This window comes from Parasteatoda tepidariorum, chromosome 6 (assembly GCF_043381705.1).
Source record: "Parasteatoda tepidariorum isolate YZ-2023 chromosome 6, CAS_Ptep_4.0, whole genome shotgun sequence".
NCBI lineage: Eukaryota > Metazoa > Arthropoda > Arachnida > Araneae > Theridiidae > Parasteatoda > Parasteatoda tepidariorum.
The window spans coordinates 60,536,935-60,564,330 of NC_092209.1; the positions used below are offsets into that span (position 1 = coordinate 60,536,935).

Sequence of the window (27,396 nt, forward strand, 5' to 3'; positions counted from 1 at the left end):
TTTCTGGTACATGAACACCAACTAGGCAGTACAATCTAAAAGTGTTCAATAAATAATGGTAGGTTTTTCTCCAATAAATACTTCATGAAGAATATAGGAAACTATAGACAGATTTATAGCCCGCACATAGACAAAAAAATTCAGGTAAAATTATAGCACTCTATGGTAATGACATTTCTGGTAAAAAAAATAATTTTGCTAATAAACCAAAATATATAGTAGTTAAGCCAATCATTTGGTAATTTTTCCGTTCATATGGTAATGATTTACAGTAAATTTTGGTTTTTAAAATTATAGTTCTTATTACAATTAAAGTTTTTACACCTTTAATAAAAAATAGAAAATTGAAAAGTAAATTTAAGCGAACAAATGGAATTTATGCTCTAAGGTATGAATAAAACTATCAAATTTTACCACATTGATCAAATCTTATAATACATCCTAAAACAATATTTTATTGTTAATTTTATTAAAATCATAAGGAAAGAACTTCGATAAAAATTACCAAGCTCTTTGGTGTTCCTTAGAGCCAAACACAAAATTCTGATAGTTTTGACTATATTTTTCTCAGTGAAACAAGACGTCATCACTAGAGCAAATTCTCCAGTCAGCAATTACCGCCGTACTGACAAACTGTCTCAAACGTTATATTTTAGGTGGACCGGAAAGTAATGTCGTTCCGGAGCATTAAATATTCGTAAAAATCTGTTCAACAACGAACCATACATTGAACCACAGCTAGGGAAAGTTTTCCTCAATTTTTATATGGTGTTAAATAAAATCCCATTTCCATTCAAATTGCCCAGGTTGCAAAGAACCATCAATTTTAAGTAAAGAATACGTATAGTTTTCCGTTAAAGCATTCATCAAATTTGCGTAAAACTGAAACGTCGAATTATAAGAGAAAACGGTTAACCGAAAAACGTAAAATTCACGAAAAATTAAACGTAAATAAATTCTTTTCTTTTCTTTTGCGAACATTTTACCAACTATTTTTTACATTATAAGAATGTATGCGGTATTTTTTCCTATTATTTACGTCAAATCATAGCGTCTAATTATAGCAAAAAATTATTTAAAAAAAACGGAAAATGGAAGGAAAATTTTACGTAAACAAATACGTTTCTTTTACGGCTCTTTTATCAACCACTTTTTGCTAGGTAAGAATGAGTACGTCATTTTTACGTAATATTTACGTCAACAATACGTCAAAATGTGCGTAAGTTGAAACTTCAAATTATACAAAAAAGTGGTTATCCAAACAACAGAAAATTTACGCAGATAAATTCGAACCGAAATTTTAATGGTAAATTTGCTTTGTCAATAATACGTGAAATTCACAGAATCATTTTTACTAAATCTAAGTAGTAAATTATCTTTCGTCAATCTTTCGTAAAATATAGCTAAGCAATCTTATCGAAAGGTAATTGGTAAAATCTATTACGTTAATATTACGTAAAATATACAAAAGTTTTTTCACCAAATATCTCAATGGTAATATCATTCCGTCAATATATTTCGCAAAATTTACGTATAACACGTATTAACTTTACCAATTTTCCAAAAATATACGTTTAATTTACGCACCATGATACATGGGATAGTATTTTGTAAAAACGTTTGAGAAATACCATAATATGGTTTATTTGAGCACTATATTGGGTATTAGAAAATTTGATTGATATTTTGATTGAATTCGCTCTAAAATTCGCATAGGGACTTATAAATTGCAATAAAACAATTATCATTTTTCAAATTTTCGTTTCAGATGCTATTTCAAATCATTAAAAACATGTTTTAAATACGTAATAACAAAATAAATTTTTTTTGTTTGTAAAAAAATCTCCTCAGTATTCAGTATTTTTGAAGAAAAAAAATGGAACAGACTTGGCAATTTCAACGTGGGTTAATAAAAAACGCCGGAGTTCTCTTAAGGTTTTCTCATCTACGTTTAAATAGAAAGAAAACGAGTTTTAAAAAATTCTTTTTTTTAATTTTATTTTACTTTACTAGTGTTTATAACAACATAATATCAATACTGAATCTATGTACATAATACAGCAAATAAAGACCTAAAGATATTTCGATCAACATTTGTATTGCATATTATCTAACTAAATAAAGAAACCCCACAAAAAATTCCATTTATTTTTTATTTTGTAAATACACCAATTAAAAAGTAAAATACAAAAGATTTTAAAAAAATACGTGCATTTTTAAAAAATTTCCAAAACACCAGATCTTTTTAAAATAAAATACAATTTAACAATCTTACAAACATATTCAAGTTTCACATTTATCGTTTAAGCATGAATTATTTTTAGCTTTTTCAATTATGACTGTTAAGGTGACAGTTATGAGACAGCTCAAAAAGTAACAGTTGTACACTATAAAACAGTCCGGATCAAATTACGGTATTAAAGTCCCGGCATTTTGGGCAAATCATCCTTAAAATCCATTTTACTATAAAATATGATACAGTAGTATTTATTTAATTAGAGCAACTCAGTGATTTTATGGTGATTATTACGGTAAAACTTAGTGTAAATCAGATTTTTTGTTCCGTTATTATGTTCCGAGCCCTAAGTGCTGCTACTTTCTAACCGTAATTTGATCATGAAGTTCTTACAATGTTCTCAATGTTGATCATGAAGTTCTTACATGGGATTATTCTTAAAATTTTGATTACCAAAATAACGTTGAATGAAATAACGCTTCATTGTTGAAAGCAAGTGGAATCATCGGAAATATTGACTTTATTTTTTAAATCCATTTTACCGTAAAATATTATATCTTAATTTTTACAGTAATATTTATTTAATTAGAGTCATTCAGTGATTTTACGAAAATTATTACTGTAAAAATTACGGTATATCAGATTTTTTGTTCCGTAGCCTTTTCCGGTAAAAATGGATTTTACAGTAAAAGGTACCGACATCCTAAGTGTCGGCATTTTTTACCGTAATTTTGTGCTGTGAATGGCATTGAAATATTCTTAAAATTTTGATTACCAATAAATATTAATATCGTTTCATTGTTGAAAGCAAGTAAAATCATAGAAATATTGACTTCATTTTTGAAATCCATTTAACCGTAAAATATTATATCGTAATTTTTACTGTAATATATTTAGTATTATTATAATTAGTATAAATATATAATATAATTAGTGTAATTCAGGGATTTTTCGGAAATTATTACTGTAAAAATTATTGTATATCAACCAGCACCCTAAATGCCGGTACTTTTTAGCGTAATTTTGCACTTCATTGAAAAATTCTTAAAATTTAGGTTACCAATCAATTTAAAATATTTATCATTGTTGAAAGCAAAAGAAATCATTGGAAATATTGACTTTATTTTTTAAAACAATTGAATTTCTTGAAAATATCATTGCATTGTTGAAATCAAGTAAAAATAATATTTAAATAAAATTATCTCACTATTTGTATTGCGTACAAATACAAGTATTACAATGACATGTTTCGTTTGAGTATGATTTCTTTTTCAAATGTTTTCCTTCACAACATTTAGTTTCTGACTTTATTTTATTAGTGGTTATTGTTAGCTCTTTTTTAGCTGTAACTTTATTTTTACAGTCTGCAATATATGCTTTAGCTCCTTTGCATGCCAGAGAAAAGCAACATAGACTGAAGATGCCTGTTAAGGTAGCAGCAATAGGCACTGGTATATTCATGAGACTTGTTTTATCAATAAATGGAGATACCGTTACATTGCTAAAATCGGGCGTAGATGTTAGAAGCATTGTTTCATTGTTGAAATCAGGTGGAATTATTGGAAATACCGTTGTTGTATTCTCAAGTGGAATTGATAAAACCTCTGTTGTAGATGATAATGCTGAAAATAGGAAAAGAAAAGTTTATAGTGAAATTTTTGTACCTGTAAATCTGAAACTTTAAAGAGAAATTCAATATATTAGAAATATGCCTTACTGGTTCAAATTTTAAATAGAAATTCAATATACTAGAAATATGCCTTTCTGGTTTAAACTTTAAAGAGAAATTCAATATATTAAGAATATGCTTCTCTGGTTTAAACTTTAAAGAAAAATTCTATGTACTAGAAATATACCTATCTGGTCCAAACTTTAAAGAGAAATTCAGTATACTATAAATATACCTCTCTGGTTCAAACTTTAAAGAGAAATGAAATTTAATATACTATAAATATGCCTTTCTGGTTCAAACTTGAAAGTGAAATTCAATATATTAAGAATATGCTTCTCTGGTTTAAACTTTAAAGAGAAATTCTGTATGTTAGAAATATACCTCTATGGTTCAAATTTGTGCTGAAAATTAAGGAGACTCGATCGTAAAATTTTGAAAATTTAAAGATTTGTGTTATTACTAAACAAATAATGCTATTGTAGTCATCTCTAAAACTGGGTTGAAAGAATTATGTTAGTCTACGTATGAATATAAATTTTAACGTGAAGTAGGACTTCTTTTTTTCCGTCTGAGCTTCAATTTTCGAGTTAAAGTTTTGGAGGCTTTTTTTTCTATGATGAATTTATTTTTCGCTCTTTTTTAACTTTAAAACTATTTTCCGAACATTATTTTAAATGTTTTACTTCAAGAAATAGGTTTAATTTTGATGTATTGTGTAGCATTAAAAATAATAAGAAGAAAAAACAAAAAAATATTAAAATTATAATTTTTTAAATTCTAATAAAAATATTGTTAATATTAAAGCATAATATTTTCCGCAACTTTAAAAATTAAAAACATTACTTTCTAAAGTTATGAATTTTATTTTTTTTTAAAAATGTTTTGCTGAAATCTTTGCCAAGAAATGTTTATATTCATTAAAAATAATGTTTATATTTATTATATTCATTAAAAAGAATGTTTATATTCATTATATTCACTAAGAAGAATGTTTATATTCATTATATTCATTAAAGATATTTATTAATGCCATTATTCATCATTATATTCAAATTAACAAAAGACTCTACATATTTTCATAAAATTTCAACTACTTGAAATATCAAGACCTATCCTGATTGCCAACTTCAACGTGAGCAGCATTCCCCTAATATTGTTTAAAACATTGGAATATTTCAATTTTACATTTGCTTAATAAAGTTCGAAAAATAGAGTGGCAAAAATTGTTCATTTTTAAAATTTCAAGCTTATAGAAAGTTTAAAAAAATAAGACCTGAATAGATTAAAAATGGTGTGAAATTCGCTATTCCCGATCAAATACTGGAGAGTAAATAATAAACTTTGACTCTAAAGTAGCTGAATTTGACTCTAGTATGACAGAATTTGACTCTAGTATGACAGAATTTGACTCTAGATTAACAAAAGTTTACCCTAGTGTAAGGAAACTTGATTTTTAAATAACGGACTTTAGAGTAGCTGAATTTGACTCTAGAGTATAGAGTAACAGAATTTGACTACAGTATAACAGAGTTTGACCCAGTCGGAGAGAGAATCGGAGTCTAGGGTTACACAGTTAGTCTAGAGTTGACTCTTGTTTAACAGAATTTTACTGTAGAGTAACAGAATTTGACTACAGTATAACAGAGTTTGACCCAGTCGGAGAGAGAATCGGACTCTAGGGTTACACAGTTAGTCTAGAGTTGACTCTTGTTTAACAGAATTTTACTTTAGAGTAACAGAATTGTACTTTAAAAGCTACACAGTTTGACTCTAGTGTAACAGAGTTTGATTCTGAGAGTAATTCTATTTGTCACTAGGGTTGTAATTAAAAACTTATTAACATGAAACGTCTTCTTTATTTTTTGATAACAAAAAGGAGGAAAGAATTGAAAGGTGATCTTTTGTAAAAAGAATCATTATTTTAAAAATTTAACTCATAAATTGTTTAAAAAGTTGTAATGCTATTATTTTTCATTATGATATCCATGAAAACATTTCCAAGTTTAATTGCAATGACAGCAATGTGACAAACTGAACCATGTTAAATTGAACCATAATATCATGTTGGACAATGGGTTTTTCAAATGTAAAAAAAAAGAGCTTATATTGATTGCTTTTGGATAGAAACTTATTTGTTTTACGTCGAACAATACATATTCAAAGGTACTTTAGATGTAAAGATTTGTAAAAAATATTAGAAATTTAGTGCAATATTAATTACCATAGTTATTTTATTTCAGTTATTTTATTACATGTAACTAAAAACAGTCTTTGTATTAAAATGCAAAATTTTTAAATAAAAGCATTTTTTCTACAAAATTTTCTGAAAACTTTTTTTTTATGACATGATTTAAATAGAAGTAAAAATATTGAACTGAAGCAATGTTTTACTCTTTAAAATTATTATGAGTCGTTTTAAAAAATATAAAGCAAAGCAATACTTGTTCTACGTTCATTAAAGTTTGAAAAATATGTTTTATATCCTAAAATAACAAAAAAAAAAAGGAAAATATATTGTCTCCAAAAAATTTTCATTTTGTATAGAAACTTAAATGAATATAACAACTTCCATCTCATAATATTACTAAATATCAGAATTACAGTGGATTATTAATTTTTTTTTAATATTTTGAAATGTAAACGAGCGTCTCATGTCTGAAAGCAAATTTTTATACCAGGAGAAGCTTCTTTCAACATCTACTGATGTTATTGGTGCGTACTTGAAAAGGACGGTCACACTTACTGACGATTCTTCTTCAATGTGAAAAGATTTTGCTTCAACTTTTAATATCCTAAAGATTTTCTTCATTGTTTAGAAGCCAGTGTAATAATAAAAAATTATAAAAAATAATAAAAATTAGAAAAAATTAACAAAAAATTTAAAAAATGTTTTAAAATGCAAAATACGCCCCAAAATTTAAAGAAAATGCCCTATAAATCTCAAAAAATGCTCTAAAGGACAAAAAATGTCCAAAAATGCAAAAAAATGCAAATGTTTTTAAAATCCGGGCCTTAGTTATAACTAACTATAGAAATCCCACAGCAGTTATGAAAATAGCTTGTTATTTACAAAAACGCGCTATTTGTGAGACAACTGAGCCTTCAAAAAACATTTTAAAATTCAGGTGTGTTCTGAGATGTGGTGCTTGTTATATTTATTAAAAAATTATAAATTTATCCATTTAAATTTTAAATTTGACCTTTTCGTTTCAAATGAAATCTATAACTTGAATCTTAAATTTGACAACAAAAAAAAGTCTTACTCGTGTACGAAGTCACATTTCTTAATTTTCTTGTTACAGGTTCCAGTACTCGATTTGCTGCTTTGGATGAAAGAGTTGTTGCTGAAATTCAGTGTCAACAAGTCATTTATTAAAACAACTTGAATAAATGAATGTAATTGAATCAATGACTTCGAAAACCGATCATCTCCAGCGAAACAAATTTTGTAGGAAAGACAAAAAACTGAATAGTTACGTATCAGCTTCATGCCTGGAGCTTTTTTTCCTTTTTTTTATTAAAATGTGTGGCTGGTTAGAAAATATTCGACTGCAATTGAAGACAAATGACTTAATTTTTTAATTTAAAATATAATTAGAACTTGAAGATGACCAGTTTTCGGATAAAACGTTGAAACGAGCTCTATACATTTTTTTAACAAGAGAGAATTACACTTACAAATAAAATAAAGACTTTATTTAAGTCTTAGACTATATTTTCATGGATATTTGTGTAGATTTGAAAAAATCTTTTTGATTATTATTACCTGTGTTTGGGTACTTACAAATTTCTTTATAGAAAGGCAAAAACATATTTGATTTATAATGTAAATTTTTTTTTTTGATGTCTACAAATTTCAGTGGTTTATGACAACTTTTTCAAGATACGCTTCCATAAATGGTTATGGTGCCACTTTTTGGGTACCTTTTTTGTATTGAGTAAACATTTCGCTCATGGGCAGCAATAGCGGCGAAACTCAAAAAACTCATGTTTTGAGATAAGTGGGTTTAAAGTTTTCATTGCTAATGAAAATGCATAAGAAAAGCCTTAGTTTGCTTCAACGAAGATTACCTTCAAGTTGAATTATGAGTTGTGCTAGTATTGCTGCTGAAAAGAGTGTGTATTTTCATATTTACACCTGTTCTTAGTCCAAAACGCGAGTTTTTTGAGTTGTGTCACTAATGCAGCCCATGAGCGATTTGTTTGCATAAACGACCAATGGAAAGAGATAATACAATTTACCAGGTGTCGTGCGTTAAAAACTAAAATTGCTATAATGTGACTCCTGAAACTGTTATTTCTCCTTTGTTGCTTTTCCACAGGAGCATTTTGTTAACACATTTTTCTTATAGTTTTCTTATATTTCCGGTCACCAGATTTTGAAATCAAGTATCATATATATTATTTGTAGTCACCTCCCTTACAGTTAGTTACTCTTATACCCCTATATTTTCTTGCAAATACCATCTAAAAACTACTCTCTGTATCACTCATTGTGTGATAAAAAGTATCAACAAAATAACAAGCCTAACTAAATAATTAATCGTTACGTTATTCAAACGATTCCTTAAGTAACAATGGCAGCCATCTAGCCGTATATTTCCAACTTTATTCCGTGGAACAGGCCACAAGATAAGTTGAAATTTATCAGCACAAAATATACTGTGCCAAGTAGAAAGGAATGATTTTTTTAAAATCCTAACCATGTATCTACGTCAGCTAAACTTAAAAATGTAAAAAGCGTAATTTTGATGAAAAAAATGGAGATAATTAATGGTTTTTGGACTCATCGATTCAATTATAATATTTTAACTGAAAAATACTTACTTAAGTCAGGTGAAGTTGTATTTCTCAATTCTGTTGTTGGTTTCAATGAAAGAGCAGGTGACATTTCTGAAATCAAGATGAACTAGTCACTTAGTAAAAAACATTAGAAAAAATAGTTAACTTAGAGGAAGAAAAATCTATGTGGCATTTTTAAAAAATTTAAATTTCTTCGATTCAATTATAATATTTTAGCTGAAAAATACTTACTCATGTCAGGTGAAGTTGCATCTCTCAATTCTGTTCTTGGTTCCGATGAAAGAGCAGGTGATATTTCTGAAATCACGATAAACTAGTCACTTAGTAAAAAACATTAGAGAAAATAGTGAACTCAGAGGAAGAAAAATCTATGTGGCATTTTTAAAAAATTTACATTTCTTCGATTTTTAGAGAGGTCTAGCTGTATTAAACTATAAAACATAAATTTATTTAGCCAAATCTTTGAGAATACAAGTTCTAGGATATTACTCATGATGAATTTGCCTCATTTACAACCTTTCAGCCACCTGCTTATTTTCCATTTTTTGATGCTTTGTTACCAATAATATGTTATTTTCATAACTGTTGTGAGTTTACAACAGTTACTTATGGCTGTTAGGCTAAGTTTAGCCTATCTTTAGCCAGCGCCCTTAATGATTAATCAAAAAAAAAAAATGGCTCAAAACAAATATACGGAGAAAAGACACAGTTTTGAGAAAATAAAAAGCATTTGTAGTTAAATTTTTTAATATTTAAAAACATAATCCATTGCTGCAGTACCTGGGCTCTTAAGAATTTGCAAAAAAAGGATATAAGACAATGACTTTGATCACTTCAATCTATGCTTCAAAATGTCGCCAAACTGGCAATTTTTTAAAAAAATTTAACAATTTTTAAAATATTTATTTGTCTGTTCTAAACCCCAGATAATTCTTCATGTACTTAGTTGAAAATTATGAATTTGCTATCATCCCATAATAACAAATTTCATAATTTGTTATCATGGAATTATGGAAGCGCAAGGCAGTTAAACTGTGGCTTTTTTATTTGCCTTGTCCAAAGAAAAATCGTGTAAAGAAAGTGGCGTGAACTTAACTAATTTAGATCCTTGGCTAGACGCTACATTCCAACTGTCATTATCGTAGGAGTAAATATCGAATAGTCTCTCCACGCTCTCTGAATATTGCATTTTAATTGATGAAGATAACTACCATATATGGCAGTACTTTTACTTTCGTTACTTGTACCGCCGGTACAAGTAAAAAGTACGTACTTTTACCTGTACTTCATTACTTTTTAAATTTAGTACTTTAACTTGTACTTTGTTACTTTTTAAATTTAGTACTTTTACTTGTACTTTCGTTACTTTTTTAGGAAAACAGTACAAGTATTTGTAACGGAAATATCGAATGAAATCGTTACTTTTTCCTAAAACTCGGTAAGCTTTCTAAAAAATAAAAAAAATAAATAAAAAATTTAAATTAAAAAAAATGCTTATGTTTTTTTAATTTATAAAATTAATGTGCAATATATATGCATTCACAGCTAACTTCGTGTTTAAATACCTTCTGTTTCATCTTATACTGTACATTCAATTATTTTTTACTAGCTCAAAGATCACAAAGCTATCTGAAACCCCGTGTTTGCTTTGTTTATGTTTCTACTTTTAAAACGCGTTTCTAAAGAGTAAAAAAATTTTAAATCAATGGTAATTTAAATAAATAAAAATAATAAACTAAAAATTAAAATCTATAGATAAAATTTCCTTTTCGGGCAAATCTATAAAAAGTTTGATATTAAAGTTATATTTGATTTTAAAATTATATTATATGATTATATTATAAAATTATATATAATATTCTTCCGAATTTAAAAATAAATTAATAACCATAACTTTCAATATTAAAAACAATTAAATAAATAACAACAATTTTGTAACAACATTAAAGAACATAAGAATATTATTCTATAAAATTTTAGGTTACTTTGAATTTTCGATTTCCTAGAAATGTACTTTTAAATCGTTACTTTTTGTTTAGTACTTGTACTTCTACTTGTACTTTTTACTCATTACTTTTTAAAATAAGAACTTTTTACTCGATACTTTTTTTAAAAATACTTGTACTTTTACTCGTTACTTTTTAAAAGTAACGTTGCCATATATGATAACTACTCAGACTAAATATTAGAAATAGTCTAAGTAGTTATCTTCATCAATTAAAATATAAGGAAGCTGAAGGAAGTTTGAAACACCATTTGGCACCAAATAGTCTATAACAGCCTCTCTTTCGACTGTATTTTAAAACGAAGAATTATACATTTCGCCAATTTGATAATTGTCAGCCAAGAAATAAAAGCAAGGCATAGTCTTTATTTCCTTTTGTTAACGCCTAAACTTTAAATCTAATTTATCAAATTCACTAATTCGTCACTTAAAACCTTAATGGATAGAAATAATCTTGTTATCCAAGACTTTTGGAGGACTCTAATCTTTGCACTAGCACTGTATGCATAGACACGACAACAACAACAACAACATGAATAGAAATGCATTTTTGAAGTACACTGCAAAAAATTTTAGTGCACTTTAACACCAAAAAAAAGTGGCAACTACTTTACGTCAAAGTGGTGTAGAACTACGGACAATTCCTGACAAATTGAAGCACATTTTTGGTGTGAAGTAACTACCATCATTTTTGGTGTTCAGCAATAATGATGGTAGTTTATTATTCATTTCATCATTTATTATTTGTAAATAAAGTACGATAAAATATACATAAAAATTAGTAAACTTATTTTTAAGAGAAAATACAAAGTAAAAATTACTTATTTAGGATGCATATATATTTGTTGCCAGACTTAAATCATATCATATGGATAAATCAAATTTTTTTCGATGCATAAATTTCTTGAGAAAGATTTAAACTGTTCGTAATTTGAACTCTTATATAATATAAGGTTATCTTTATGGAGTGTTGACAATTTTTATTGCGTCATTCTGAGTTTTAATATCTTTTCTCAAATACAGTTAATTATTTTTTTAAATTTCATTTAATTGTGATTAACATATTAATTAAATGTACTAAAATTATAATAATAATTATATATTTTATAAACAAAGTGATCTTTTAATTTCATATATATATATATATATATATACATACATACATATATTTGTTTGATTTGTATATTACAATAACAATATGATACTGTAACTATATGAAGGTATGCTTCAGAGTTATTGTTTTATTACTTGCAGAAAAGATTACAAAAATTTGACCTTAATGTTATGATAAAAGATTTTAAAAATGGTAGAAATCATACGTATACTCACCTTTAGTACATGGACATAACATAGGCTTAGATTCAGAACCATTAAACAAAAAGAGAGTAGCAAAACAAACTGCCAGTAGCATCGCCTGGGGAAAATGAAAAAAACGACTTTAAAAACAAAGATTCAGTTTATACTATAAAAAAAGTTGCTCGTGGGGAAAAATTTCTAATAATCAATTGAAGTATAGCAGAATCAGTATTATTAGCAAAGCAATAAAGTTTTTATTCCAACTTTTGTATTTTCAATTGCTGTTAACTCATTTTAACATGAAATTTAGGATTTGTTTTGTTCTATTTGTAATTGCATCTTAGTCTGATATTCAAAAATCTATAATTGAGACTGCGTAAAAATTCCTATTTCTTTTATAGTTGTTTTTCTTGTATTTTAATAACACAGTACAAACCATTCGAAACTGAATCTCTAAATTATATAAACTACACGGAAACTGAATCTATTTTTAAACCTCGAGATAATTTATTTGTTTTCGTTTAGTTAACTTTTTTTCGCCATATCTAGATTTTTTGACATTGTTTATTTCATTGTAAAGCAGCTTTATTTTGAAATCTTTTTTTAATTTTTTTTTAATTATTATAGTCGAAAACACTACAGCATTTTAATGAAATCCGAAAATTTGGAATTTTAGCGATAAGTGATGTTCAATGGCTTTCTATTCTTGCTTTGAATTCAATTAATATTCAAATAAGAAATAATTTTTAATTTTTGCTAAATTTAAATGCGCAAAGAACTTTGACAATATCGCAGACATCTCTTGAAAACAGTTAAAATTAAGATCAAGCTACTATTGGGCGAGCAACAGCTGAAGAATTAGAATATTTAAATACTGTTGTGGTGTGCTTCCGGTATTGTTACCATTAGAGTATATGTTATGCAGTGAGAATAAAAAAAAACACCCAAAATAAAGTTTGATCTAGACGACCTCAAATATGCTAACTAATTGGTTCTGACAATATTTTAAGTTGCGAAATCAGATACAAAAACGTACTTTCTCTGAATAAACATACCTTTTTTTTCCCAACGGATTCGGATTTTTGACTTACAAAATAGAGGGGGCAGCTGCAATATGGGAAATATGGCCCCCATACTTTGGTCAGGAAAGCTATCTAAAGTTTGAACCCAATAATGTTAATTTTATTTTTTGCATATTTCGTCATATCTGGAGAACTTTTTAAACGAATTGCAAAACCTTTGCATGCAATTATAGAATTCGCTAATCCAAAGATAAATCCATACAAAAAATATAAATTTTAGTAAATATTTATTATTTTCGATTATTTTATTTAATAATAGTTAAATTTAAAGTATCTAATTTTACATGGCAAAACAAAAATGTGAGCGAAATTGGTTGAATAGTTCCTCAGAAATCAAATTTTAAGAAAACCGTATATTTAATAATTAAAAATGTTAATTTTTAAAATTTTTTAAATGTTTTAATATTTAAAGCTAATATAATTTTTTTATGCTTTATTAGTATTAAATAACAGTCTTTTCAAAATTTCTAAAAATAATTATTGCTGTTTAAAATATCTAATAACATGGTATTTTCTAATGTAAATATCCGTAACTCTTACGAAAGTGGTTGAAAATGTGAGAGAGCGAAAAACTAATGCTAAAAATGGCATGATTTTTATAGCTTTTATTAAAAAAAAGTGCCATCTAAATTAGAATCATCCATTTCGAATTAGAACATCCTATAAGACTATATTTTGTTTCTGATATGACAATATATTTTAGACTTTCAAATTCAATGAAATATTTTTTAACTGTTTCAGAAATATGAACAAAATAAATCAGGACTATGATTTTTTTTAATAACAAGCAATTCCATTTTTCTTTGTTATATTTGTAGTAAATAATAATCCTTCAAAGTTTCTAAAAATTTTTTTTATTAACTTAAAATATCTATAGAGCATACCATTTTATAGTATAAATATCCACAACTCTTACTAAAGTGGCTGAAAATATACGAGACTGAAAAAGCAATGCTATAAATGATTTAACTGTTTAGATGCTTTTAAAAGAAAAGACAAAAGTGATATCTAAATTAGAGCCATCAGTTTTGAATGGGAATATCCCGTAGGAGTATTTTTTAGATAATATTTCAGATAATCTCTTATATGGGCTTCTTTTTTCCTTATATAACAGTATCTTTTAAAGTTTCTAAATCAATGAAAAATTTTTTAAACTGCATCAGAAATAGCAACAAAAAATGAATACAGAAGATTTTAATCGTTAAAGCTGTTTTCATATTTTAATAGTTAAAGCTGTTTTACTTTCTTTATGTTTTATTAGTAGTTAATAAGAGTCTTTTCCAAATTTCTAACAGAAAAATAATTTTTTTAACAGATTGATGTATCTGTATAGCACTCCATTCTATAATATAAATATCCGTAACTTTTACTAAAGTGGTGGGAAAATATGAGTAACTGAAAAACTAATGCTAAACAAGACATGCTTTAACTTTTTAAAAGCTCTTATAAGAAAGAAAAAGTACATCTAAATTGGAGTCATCAATTTTCAATTAGAACTTCCATTAAGAGTATCTTTTTTTGTTTTTGTTTATAACAGTATCTTTTAGATTTTCAAGAGAAATGAAATATTTTTTTAACTGTTTCAAAAATATAAACAAAAATAATAGGAGATTAAATTTAAATAAACTTCATATTTTATTTTAAGCTATTTTAATTTTTTTAGGTTTTATTAGTAGTAAGTAACTCTTTTTAAAATTCCTAAAAATATTTTTTTAAGCAGTTTACAATAACCGTGCAAAATACCATTTTATGGTATAAATATCCACAATTTTTATTATAGTGATTGAAAATGTAAGATACTAAAAAACTATGAGGATGAAAATGACATGTTTTCACCGTCTAAAAGGTTTCATAAGAAAAAAAAAAGACATCTAAGTTTGCATCATCAAATTTAAATAATATCCTATAAGAGTATCTTTTTTTTTTATCTAACAGCATCTTTTAGAGTTACAAAATAATAAAATAATTTTTATTCTGTTTTAGAAATGAGATCAGGAATAATAAGAAATAATTGAAAAAATATTAGATTTTTATTTTGAAAACTATTTTAATTTTTTTGCTAATTTAATTTTTTTAATAGCTGTATTTTCAAACTCTTTTTTTAAACAAAATACGTTTCTATAAAAATTTAAAATATCTACATAACATACCATTTTATAGCATAAAAATCAGTAATTCTTGCTAAACTGCTTGAAAATATTAGAGACTGAAAAACTAATGCTAAAACTGACATGGCTTTACTGCTTAAAAGCTTTTATAAGAAAAAAGTGATAGCTAAATTTGAATCATCAATTTCGAATGAGAATATCCTATAAGAGAAAAGCCTTGTTAAAAGATAAAACACTGTTTCATGTGTGTACAAAATTTTGAAAAAATTACAAAAAAACTCTTTTCTCTTACTGATAATTCCGCTTATTCGCAAAATTGAACGTATTTCGTGTTCACCACCAACTTAATGATAGATGAAAGTGTTTGAACAACCAGATAAATAATTTCTCTGATAAACAAAACAAACAAATATTTTGCAAATAATCAATATTTCGATTTACTTTTCATTGCAAAGCTTTATTTTTATGAAATCATAGTTTGTTTTAAAATTGTTTATTTTCTCCTAGTCATTTAGTAAGATTATTTCCGATAAAGGGGAAAAAAACCTAAAAAGCATATTACTTTTTTGGGAAATAATTCATAATATTTTTACAAAGAAGTTTAAAATGATGTAAGCATTCCAATACAAAAAAAGAAACTTTTTTTCTGGAATATATTCTTTTACAGCAAATTTGATTGCTTTGTGGCTTTGGAAATAATTCAGATAGGTAATTTACGCCCATTAAAAGTAGAATTGCAGATCAATTACAATACTTTGAAAACGCTGTCATACTTCGCAATAAATGAAATGATCAAAAGTCTTTTTTTAATGCACTTTATAAAAAAATAATCATTTTAACGTTGCAAATAATTGTTATTTTAATTACTATTAATTATTATTTTAACCTTGTAAATACTATAATCAAAAATTTTTAGTTTTACTTTTAAGTGCCTTGCTCTTTAACAAAACGTCATTTTTTCTACGTTTTAATCTTATAATGGAACCTACAATATCTTATCCATTAAATCTCATCTAAATTTAAAGTTTTTAATTCTTGTTTTATTATTAAGTGAATTGCCTTATTTATCCATGGAAACGAAATTAAAAAAGATGTACAAGAGTATTTTCATTACAATTTGATCTGAAGTCCTCAATTGGTCTGCAATGAAAATAAAAGAAAGAAAATAAGAATATGAAGAATTTTAAGACATTCTCTCAAAAGGGACGTTGGATATTAAAGAATTTAAAATACGTACAATTTCTATTATTCTAATAACCTATAATCCATATTGCGACTAAATAAATTTGCTTATTTTTTCCTAGAACTAAAATAAAAAAAGGTATATTTTCATGACAAGTTGATCTGAAGTCCTCAATTGATCTGCAATGAAAATGAAAGAAAGAAAATAAGAATATGATGAATTTTAAAACCTTCTCTCGAAAAAGATGCTAGGTATTAAAGAATTTAAAACGCACACAATTTCTATTCTTTTAATAACCTCTAATCCAAATTCTTGTCATATGACTAAATAAATTTGCGTATTTTTACCATGCACAAAAACCAAAAAAAGTCATATTTTTATGACAAGTTGATGTGGAGTTCTCGAAAGGAAAACCCATAGTGTGGAAAGAAAGAAAGAGAAAAAGTATTTGACTAAGAGAGAGGTAAATCTTTAGAATAAGAATGCAATAGTAGTAGTAAGGCCGCCAGAGAGTTGGATGGTGATTATAGTACCGCAGGCATTGTAAAGGGTGAACATGTGGAAGCCATTATAAGACGGCTAAAAAGCAAGTGGCTCAACGTGGAAACAGCTGCTACTAATATCCAAGTGCTGGTCGGTTTGGCTTGCACTTCGGAAAGAGACGACAGCTGTTTCTATTCGATGGGTTTGCCAGAAATATTCTCTTTATGAATCTTTTGGCGAGAGTCTTTACTGATTACTTAAATAATAAATTTAAATTACAGTAATATAATAAAACTATATATCAGATATTTTTCTTTTCGTAGTAGATATCTATATGTGTTTTAATGTTGAACTTGTCTCAGACTTTCCCCTAGGCAAATCAAGCTTCTATTTAGCTATATTATCCTGTAAAATAATAGGTATTCCTGAAAAATTTACGGTTGAATACCGTTAATGCTGGTGCTCGTAATTTTACTGTAAATTTGATGTTTAACGTTAAAAAAAATTTTGTGGTCGAATAAAACTTGTATTGTATTGTAAAACTGAAGTCTTAGTCATTTAGCCAGGGGATAAGAACCTGGAGGACCTGAATAACAAGCTCGTGCAATTACCCCTTTAACTATCCCTTTACACAGAATGAATGGTTCTAAAAACTGACACAGTGTGTTAAAAAAAAGTGGTCGTGACGTCATAGTAGATTAGAAGATCCTAATTATGGCCCTCTATGGACATTGCTTTGAACTGTATTTTTCCTGTGAAAGTTAAATATTATAGCTGAGACTAAAGTTTACTATAATCTTACTATAATCACACTGCCACAAACCCGTTCATAGGGTGGGCCACATTCACACATCACACACAACAGAGGACAACACAAGAGAGACAAGCATCCATGCCCAGAGCGGGATTCGAACCCGCTGGCATTGGCTTCGCAGACAGGCGCGCTAACCGCTCGGCCACCGGGCCGGCAGTTTTAGAAATCTAGCTTGTGGTAGAAAAAAAAAACGCTGTTTTGGGAAAATGCTATTTAAAGTTTTGGAAAACTATACCATGCATGTGGGCATAAATTTGAAATCTATATTCCTTCTCCTTTATATAAGTGTCAGATTCTAAATATTAAGAATCAGGGGGGAAAAAGCACCGGAAAAAAGCACCAGAAAAAAGCACCAGAAAAAAGCACTGCAAGAAAACTTCCGGTAAAAAAAGCACCTCATAAATCATTATAGATTGAACGTTCGTATCATTTGTCCCGTTGAACCCGAGTTGAATATAATTAAATAATATTCGAAGTAAATTAGATATTAAGTAATTAATGAATTTAAAAAAATTTGAATGAGAGAAGCTTTTAATACTTTATATATTTTAATGCAATTATATATCATTATAAATGATGCATTTACATTATTATAAATGATGCATTTAATAATTTTTTTTTTAAAAAATAACTGGTTTAAAAAATATTGTTTGTAGATCATTATTGTTTCACGATACGATAAATGTAATTATTTAAATTTAGAATAATTTCAGAATTGCTTAAGAGTTCTTCTAAATTTTTCTTGTCTAATGAAAGTTTTTCAGTATTTATTTAAATTAACTCCTATTTAATTAGTTTTTAAAGGAATATCTAATTTCGTTCGAATAAACATCTAATTGCATTAAATTTTAACCCGACGGCCTACATTGAATAGAGTTGCTAATTTCATATAATGAGATGCTTTCTTCGGGGTTTTTTTTCAGGTACTTTTCTTCGGAGCTTTTATCCGGTGCTCTTTTTCGGGGGTTTTATGCTTTTTTTTTTCTCTTTCCTCTGCCTACCACACCTGCCTACTACATTTTATACGGCAATTAAAAAAATTGAAAAAATTACGCTTTTTTAAAATTAAAGCCTTATTTTAGAGTCTAAGAAAAATTTATAGGTCACATTTAAACAACAAACACGTCATCTATAATTTTCAATAATTCAAATAGTGCTCGAATTAACTAAAATGAGAAACAAATTAAAAGGAATAAATCCTAACAATTATCAAACTGATAGTAATAAAATGTTAAAATGAACGATAGTTTACAATGCTTTAAGTGCATCACATTAGCAGATTAGCATCAAAGGCATTCTATGTTCACTGTTTTATTACAAATCAAAACTTAGATTAACCAGCTTTTTGCAATGTGAGGTTAAAATATATTTTTTAAACTTGCTTCTTTAGTGCTATCAAGTATATTATATTTACTTAATTCTTTAATGCTGTCAAGTTAAAGCCTTATGTTTTTTAGCTTCTAGGATGTAAGCAAACTGTTTCTACAGTGCTGGAAAGTGGAGTTGCATCTGTTCATTACATTCTCAAATGCTACCAAGTTAAAGTAAGCATATCGCTATCATTATTTAAATTCTTTACCAAATTAAATAACTAATGTTCTCTAGTTTCTACAACGAGGTAAGTTTAATGCTGAATCCACTGTAATAGCAAATCAAGTTGTGTGTGTTCACCAGATTCTTCAACTCCACCAAGTTGCATATGCTCACTAACCTCTACAATGTTGCTACTTTAACACATGGATCAATAAGTCCCGAGACTAACAATGAAAACAACATTTTTTTTGCAAAATTTTTTTTTATTCATCAACATAATCACCTTTTAGGGTGATACAATCGTTCCAACGCTTTTCCAATTTTTCAATACCATGTTTATAAAAAAAATTATCTTTCGCTTCAAAATAAGCTTCAGTTTCAGCGATGACCTCCTCATTTGAGCCAAATCTTTTTCCCTGGAGCACTTTTTTAAGATCAGCAAAGAGCCAGTAGTCACTGGGGGCTAAATCTGGCGAGTATGGGGGGTGGGGAAGCAGATCAAAGCCCAATTCGTTCAATTTTGCCATTGTTTTCATCGACTTGTGGCAGGGTGCATTGTCTTGGTGAAAAAGGATTTTTTTTCTCTGCATGTGCGGTCGTTTTTTTGCGATTTCCTCCTTCAAACGCACCAGCAAGTCAATATAATAATCACTGTTGATCGATTTACCTTTTTCGAGGTAGTCAATGAAAATCACGCCATGCGTATCCCAAAAAACTGACGCCATGACTTTGCCAGCTGACTGCTGCGTTTTCGGACGGCTTTCGCCAGCTGTGCGCCACTCAGATGACTGCCGCTTCGACTCTGGAGTGTAGTGATGTAACCATGTTTCGTCCATGGTCACGTAACGACGCAAGAAATCTTTTTTGTTGCGTGTAAATAGCGATAAACAGCTTTCTGAATCATCGACTCGTTGCTGTTTTTGTTCCATCGAAAGCAATCGCGGCACCCACTTGGAAAAAACCTTTTTCATGCTCAATTTTTCATGAAGGATAGTAAATACACTTCCATATGATATCTGTGTCATCTCAGCAATCTCACGGAGCTTCACTTTACGATCTTTCATTATAATTTTTGTCACTTCACTCACATTTTCCGGTGTAACGGCTTCCACAGGTCTACCCGAGCGTTCCGCGTCATTTGTGTCGGTACGACCACGTTTAAACTCGGCAAACCACCGACAAATCGTTGCTTTTGATGGACAAGAGTCCGGGTAACATTTGTCAATCCATTGTTTCGCTTGCACGGTGTTTTTACCCATTAAAAAACAATGTTTTATCAGAACACGAAACTCTGTTTTTTCCATTTTTTAAACAAACTACAAAACGACTTTACTCCAACCTCGATAACTCAGCTGTTTCTGGTCCGATCGACTTAAAATTTTGACACGTTTCAAGCAAAGGTTAGTACTCTAGAAAGACCTGGTTACTGGTTTACTACGAGAGCCATCTCTGGGTTAGTCTCGGAACTTATTGATCCATGTGTTATATGTTCAATGTCAACTTCGTCAATCTTTTCAAGTTAAGTCGACGCAAAGGTAGAGTGCGTAAAAATTTATCACACCATTCAAAATTTGTTTTAATTGAAAAATAAATGAAACTGGAACTGGTGTTAAGCAAATATAAAAGTGAAACTCTGATATATTAGCAACATATCATCCTTGCAAATTTTATTCTTGTATAAAAAATGACAATAATTCAAAGAAAATAGAGAGAAAAAATTATTTTTGCAAACATTTTTATCTTTTTCATATGAGACAATTTGGGGTGAGTAAGGCAGCTACTGCTGTATTCATTTATTGATTATACATGTAAATATTTTTTAAAGTTTCTTAACTTCTACGATGACTGATTAAACATGTAAAACTCAAACTGATGTTCTTATACAAAGAAATTGAGCTTTATAGCATTTTTTTCCAGTGTGAAAATATGGTGAAAAAATTTATCCAAACATATAAATTGCGGTTAATTAAAACTTAATTTTTATCTAAAAATGTTAAGAGACATCTCACAAACATGGTCAGGAGAAATTTTTCTTAGATAACGAGCCACTAACTTTTGCATGTAGTAGAATATCTTTCAAATAGTTAAACAGTTAATTAATTAATTAGTACGTATATTTTTTATGTATTTTCGATAAAAGAAAACTTTAATTAACAAGTAATTGGATACCTGTAACTGGAGAAGAAATGAAGTGAATACACCTTGTAATTTAAAATAGATTTAATTGGATACCTCTGGGCAACGTCACGCGTGTGTGGCGAACCTGATTGGCTTCTGAATCGACAAATGTCTCGATTTAGATACAATGACGTCACTAGCAGGTATCCAATTGTACACAAACAATTATATTTAATATAATTTTTTTAAATTTTTCGATTTTTTTTTTGTTGATAACTTTTGACAATTAAAATTATCGCGAAAAAGGCCTTAGAAAAAATAATATAATGACGATTAATTGCAAAAAAGAGAAAACTGTGATCGCTAGTTACCAATTGGTACTTTTTTTCTAGATAGAGTTTTATTAACGCCACAATATTTCAAGACATATGTTGCAATAAGTGCATCAATTTATGTTTATCCTCTATTGAGATACCTACAAGTGACGTAGTATGGGTATCTCGATCCTGATTGGTTGCTGCAACGTGGCGTTTGATTACGTTAGCAACTGTTCTTACCATTCAATTTCGAGTAAACCAAATTCATCAAGTATCAATTCTCTTAAGTGACAAGTTCTATATTCTTACACAAAGATTCTATCACTAAGATTTCAATTCTTTGGCTTACTTCACGCAAAGACCGGCACGAAGCCATGTAGAACATAAACAAACTAATTATGAATCGAAGTTGCCAGACACACAAAACAAAAATATATCACGGTTACAATAAAATACATAAACAGATAGTAAATCTAAGTTAAGTGAAAAAACCTAGGAAGGACGTAAGAAAGCGAGGAAGAATTATATTTCAATAAATTCGATGCGTGATACAGAGCTGTTCACGCAGAGCAGGAAAAACTTAGTTCAACTTTAACGTGCTATTTTGCTTATAAACGATCAGCTGCCACTAACGTCATTGACCACATATGTAGGGTATCCATGATCTTCTTCTTGAAGTATAAGTACTCAATAAGAATGTATGGTTTTCAATTTCTGCAAATATACATTTCTTAAGACGTCACAAAATTCCTTGTCATTTTCTGGATTCATATCTAGATCGTCTCCAAGACAGTAATTATGAATAAGTCAATCACGAAAAGAACATAAAGCTACCTTTAACTTAATATAAGATAAAAAAAAAACATAAAAAATGCACACTGGTTAAAATAAAAACAAAAAAATTAAGTCTATAAAACAACCAACTCCAAAAAGTTCCAAAATTATCGTCTGTTTTTTTTTCTTTCCTATTTGATCTTGTTGTGCTGCTATTTTATTAATGCTTATGTTAACCTGATTCTTTATCACTCTTACGTCTCTTTATGTTTGTTTATGACGTTAAAGTTAAACTAGTCGCAAAATGTGAGGGCATAAAAGATCTAGAACAACATCCATTTTCCCACTCGCTAATAATTGATTTCATGGGAAAATGAGAATTCCTTTTTAACATTCATTTCTTCATCTTCGTTATCGACTCGAATACAAAGACGGGATAATGTCTGCTTTAGAACCTTTTTCCATTCTGCTCTCTTCGTCACATAACATTCTTTTACTTATTAGTATTTCCTGTAAGTTGCTTAAAATTTGAAAATGATTATAAACATAGGTAAAGCATGAATAGCATTATTTAAAAATGTATTGCAGATTTTGAATCCCCTTTGGCTTGCTGATCGATAAATTTTTTCAGTTCAATTTACATTTCATTGTTTTCTGCTAAATATGAGAAAAATTCAACCATTAAATTCTTCTAGTTTAAACTTATTTTAGTAAAAAATGAAATAGCAATAAAATTTTTGACCGTTTTTAAGCATTTCTACTAATATAGATAATATTAAGTGTCATAAATATTTATGTGAGTTTTTACACAACATAGTTCAATAGTACGTAATACTTGTTTGAGTTTTTAGAATCTACTACTTATAATCTTGTAATTTAGTTTTTTTTTACTTTTTGAGCCAGTTTCTGAGCTTCCCTTCAAGTAATTGTTCAAAACAACCTGAACATTTAGTTAAGAAGTTAATTCTCTCTAATTATAAAAAGTTAACGCTTCTAATCATTTAAATAGAGTTCTTATTACTTTTATAAGTAGCTCAGGTTTAGATTCTGGCTATGCGAGTTGGAACCATTTCTAGTTTAAGTTTACAATGACTAGGACATCAGCAACACTAGGAAGAACCTAGAAGTCATATTGCGATTCTCTTTTAATATCTAATTTTTTAGAGCAATCTTGATTAAAAATTTTGGCATGCCTTGCTTAATAGTGAAAATGTCAACCTAAAAGTTAGACATTAGTCAATAGAATTACTTCTTTGGTTTTGAAGTATTTCTTTTATCAGAAATTCTGTCTTGGTTAGTAGTGTAGTTACCTTCCCTTTGTGATATGGCGAAATAGAATTCTTACCTTGGTTCAAAATTTTCATTGATTAGAAGTCCTCCCTAGGTTAGCAGTGCAATTGTATTCCTTTGAACAAAATGTTATGTATTGACCAATAGAATTTCTATCTTGGTTTGAAGTCTTATCTTGATTAGAAGTCCTCTCTTGTATAGCAATGCGATTGCCTAACTCAAATGAAAAATTGTACTTTGACCAATCGAAAGTCATACTTTAATTAGAAGTATTGTTTCGATTAGTAGTGTAATTGCTTACCTTAGTAAAAAGTTGTATTTTGATCAATAGAATTTAAACCTTGGATAGAAGTCCTGCTTTAATTAGAAGCCCTCTCTTAATTTGCTGTGTAATTGCCTTCCTTAGTAAAAAGTTATACTTTGGCCAATATAATTTGTACCTCGTCTAGAACCTTGATCTTAACTTATTTGAAACCTAACCCTGATTAAAAATTCGGTCTTAATTTGAAAAGTTAGTACCTGTCTAAATAAAAACTCCGATGTTGGTCAGTTGAATTTTTACATTGGTTAGTTCATCCAAGAAACACAACTACATGAGAATAGTTAAAAATAATTTTTCATTTTTCATAAATAAGTGAGACTTTTCTATGCTAATAAAGATTATATAATATCACCGAAAGGCCACATTAATATTTTAGCTTGAAACAATTTTATATTAAAGTATGTGACGCATAGTTCCTATCGCTTTTAAATATCTATTTACACTTAACCTTCCAACATGAATATTTTTGTTATTCAATTTTTATGTAAAATTCATTCACTTATGTACAGTTCATTCATGAATAAATTTTTATGTACAATTATTTATATTACGTTATAAATACAGATTTCGTATTTTGAAGAAAAAATTTAATTTAATAATGATTTTTTAAAATAAATATTGGCGATGTTGAGTGTCTTTCAATGGAGAATAAAAGGAAAATTCGCCAAAAGCAACCCTATCGCCTTTTTGGTCACGGGCGAGCTTTGCGGTGCAGTGAAGGTATTGCCCCGAAAAATGTTGGCACGCGCCAAGCTGCTGGGGGGTAGAGAGGGCGTCAACAAAGTTTGGCTGGAGGCAGAGCGGGCTGATGATGTTTAGCCATGCATGCCTTGCCCCTTTACTCCTATCACATGTAGAAACGAAAAAGAAAAACGAAACTGCTGATATTTCTCGAGGATCTTTTTTTTTTTCTTCTTGCATCCCCGCGGAGACGTTTACGCAGAGCATTTTGATGACAAGTTAAAAGGTTGTGAATGACTTGAAGGAAAGGAGGTAAGAGAGCGATTCGAGTATTTCTTTTGAGGAAGAGAAAAGCTCCAGAAGTGACTCACTTTCCATTTACAAGTAGAGTAGACAAAAAGTTTTAAAGAAACATTTATTTAACTGCTTCAATAAACAAATATTTTAATCATTGTTTTTTTTTTTATCTCAATATACATAAATTCTGCTATATATGAGAGAAATTAGATAAAACTAAAATTTTCGGGTCCGAACGACCATGTATAGCTTAATAATGACCTTTCTGAAATGTATGTGTGCTCCAGAAATAAGAAGAAAGTTCCAGAAATGACTCACTTTCCATTTGCAAGTAGAGTAGACAAAAAGTTTTAGAAAACATTTATTCAAATGCTTCAATAAACAAATATTTTAGTCATTGTTTTTGTCTCCACATACGAAAATACTGTTATAAATGAGACAGATTAGATAAGACTAATACTTTCCTGCCCAAACTACAATTAATAACCTCGTAATGAGTTTTGTAAAATGTATACAAGGACACTAAAAATGAGAAGAAAATTCCGAAAATGGCTCACTTTCCATTTGCAAGTAGAGTAGGAAAAATATTTCAGGAAACGTATATTCAAATGCTTTTTTAAACAAATATTTCAGTCATTGTTTTTGTCTCCACATACGAAAATACTGTTATAAATGAGAAAAATTAGATAAAACTAAAATTTTTCTGTCCAAACTACAATTAATAACCTCGTAATGAGTCTTATAAAATATATACAAGGACACTAAAAATGAGAAGAAAATTCCGAAAATGGCTCACTTTCCATTTGCAAGTAGAGTAGGAAAAATATTTCAGGAAACGTATATTCAAATGCTTTTTTAAACAAATATTTCAGTCATTGTTTTTGTCGCCACATACAAAAATACTGTTATAAATGAGAAAAATTCGATAAAACTAAAATTTTTCTGTCCAAACTACAATTAATAACCTGGTAAAGATTTCTGTAAAATATATACAAGGACATTAAAAATGAGAAGGAAATTCCGAAAATGACTCACTTTCCATTTGCAAGAAGAGTAGGAAAAATATTTTAGAAAACATATATTCTAATGCTTTTTTAAACAAATATTTCAGTCATTGTTTTTGTCTCCACATACAAAAATACTGCTATAAATGAGAGAAATTAGATAAAACTAAAAATTTTCCTGTCCGAACTACAATTAATAACCTGGTAAAGAGTTCTGTAAAATATATACAAGGACATTAAAAATGAGAAGGAAATTCCGAAAATGACTCACTTGCAAGGAAAATGACACATTCTTCATTTGCAAGAAGAGTAGGAAAAATATTTTAGAAAACATATATTCTAATGCTTCTTTAAACAAATATATCAGTCATTGTTTTTGTCTCTAACGTACATAAATAATGCAATAATTGAGAGAAATTAGATAAAACTTAAATTTTTGCTTTCCAACAGCAATGTATTACTTTATAATGACTTTTTAAATATATATAAGGACACCAGAAATGAGAAGAAAGTTCCGAAAATGACTCACCTTCCGTTTGCAAATAGAGTGGAAAAAATGTTTTAGAAAACATTTATTCAAATGCTTCTTTAAACAAATATATCAGTCATTGTTTTTGTCTCTAACGTACATAAATAATGCTATAAATGTGAGAAATTAAATAAAACTTAAATCTTCCTGTCCAAATGATAGCTTTTATAAAATATATGTATACAATGTATAGCTTTTATAAAATATATATGTGATCCAAAAATGAGAAAAAAGTTCCAGAAGTGACATTTTTTAATTTGTAAGTTTTGAGTTGTAGAAAAAAATATGCATTTTAAAATATAATATAAGTTATTCTAATAAGATATTCCACTTTTTTAGAATGTCGAACTCTAATTATAATATTCTTCAACTTGGAATACAATCATAAATTTTTTTAATATTAGAAAGTCTAGATATTGTATTTTTCCTAATCATTAAATTGCATTTCATTTTTGACTTATCCATAAATACTGTGAAAGAAAATTTGCTACATTGAATAAGAATTGCCTTAATTGTTTTCAAATAAAAATGACTTGAACATATTTCAAAACAGGTGAAAAAGAAAACGTTAAATTGAGATGCAATGCTTTAATGAAATTTGCATCAAATTTCACTTTTGAGTTTTACATTTAAAAACTACTCTGCGCACAAACCTTGAGAAACTTTCAACTCAAACCCGAGAAATTTCGCAATCTTTCTTTCCAATTTCAGATAGAAGTTAATTTGAGTAACACGTTGTGCCCGCACATCCATTTTTAAACTTGATCGAAAACACACGCAAGGGCATTTCTTTGAAGCTTAACGCGCGATTTCACCGAAACAGGTGCAACATCTCTTTGCAGCAGCAGT

The 27,396-nt window shown here is 28.3% G+C and overlaps 1 protein-coding gene across 2 annotated transcripts; it reads right to left on the reverse strand.

Annotated features, from left to right (window-relative positions):
• Positions 1-2,134: 2,134 nt before the first annotated feature.
• LOC107452879 (uncharacterized) lies at positions 2,135-27,396 on the reverse strand. 2 transcript variants are annotated; one of them, XM_071182431.1, is made up of 6 exons: positions 27,201-27,396; positions 12,046-12,130; positions 8,943-9,008; positions 8,736-8,801; positions 7,172-7,252; positions 2,135-3,858 (listed from the first exon to the last, which is right to left on the reverse strand). In XM_071182431.1, exons 2-6 carry the CDS (start codon positions 12,125-12,127, stop codon positions 3,443-3,445), a joined length of 711 nt encoding a protein of 236 aa, XP_071038532.1. In that variant the 5' UTR covers positions 12,128-12,130; positions 27,201-27,396; the 3' UTR covers positions 2,135-3,442. The 2 variants fall into 2 exon arrangements, with proteins under 2 accessions (XP_071038532.1, XP_015924990.1); XM_016069504.3 differs by lacking the exon at positions 27,201-27,396 and adding an exon at positions 15,245-15,709.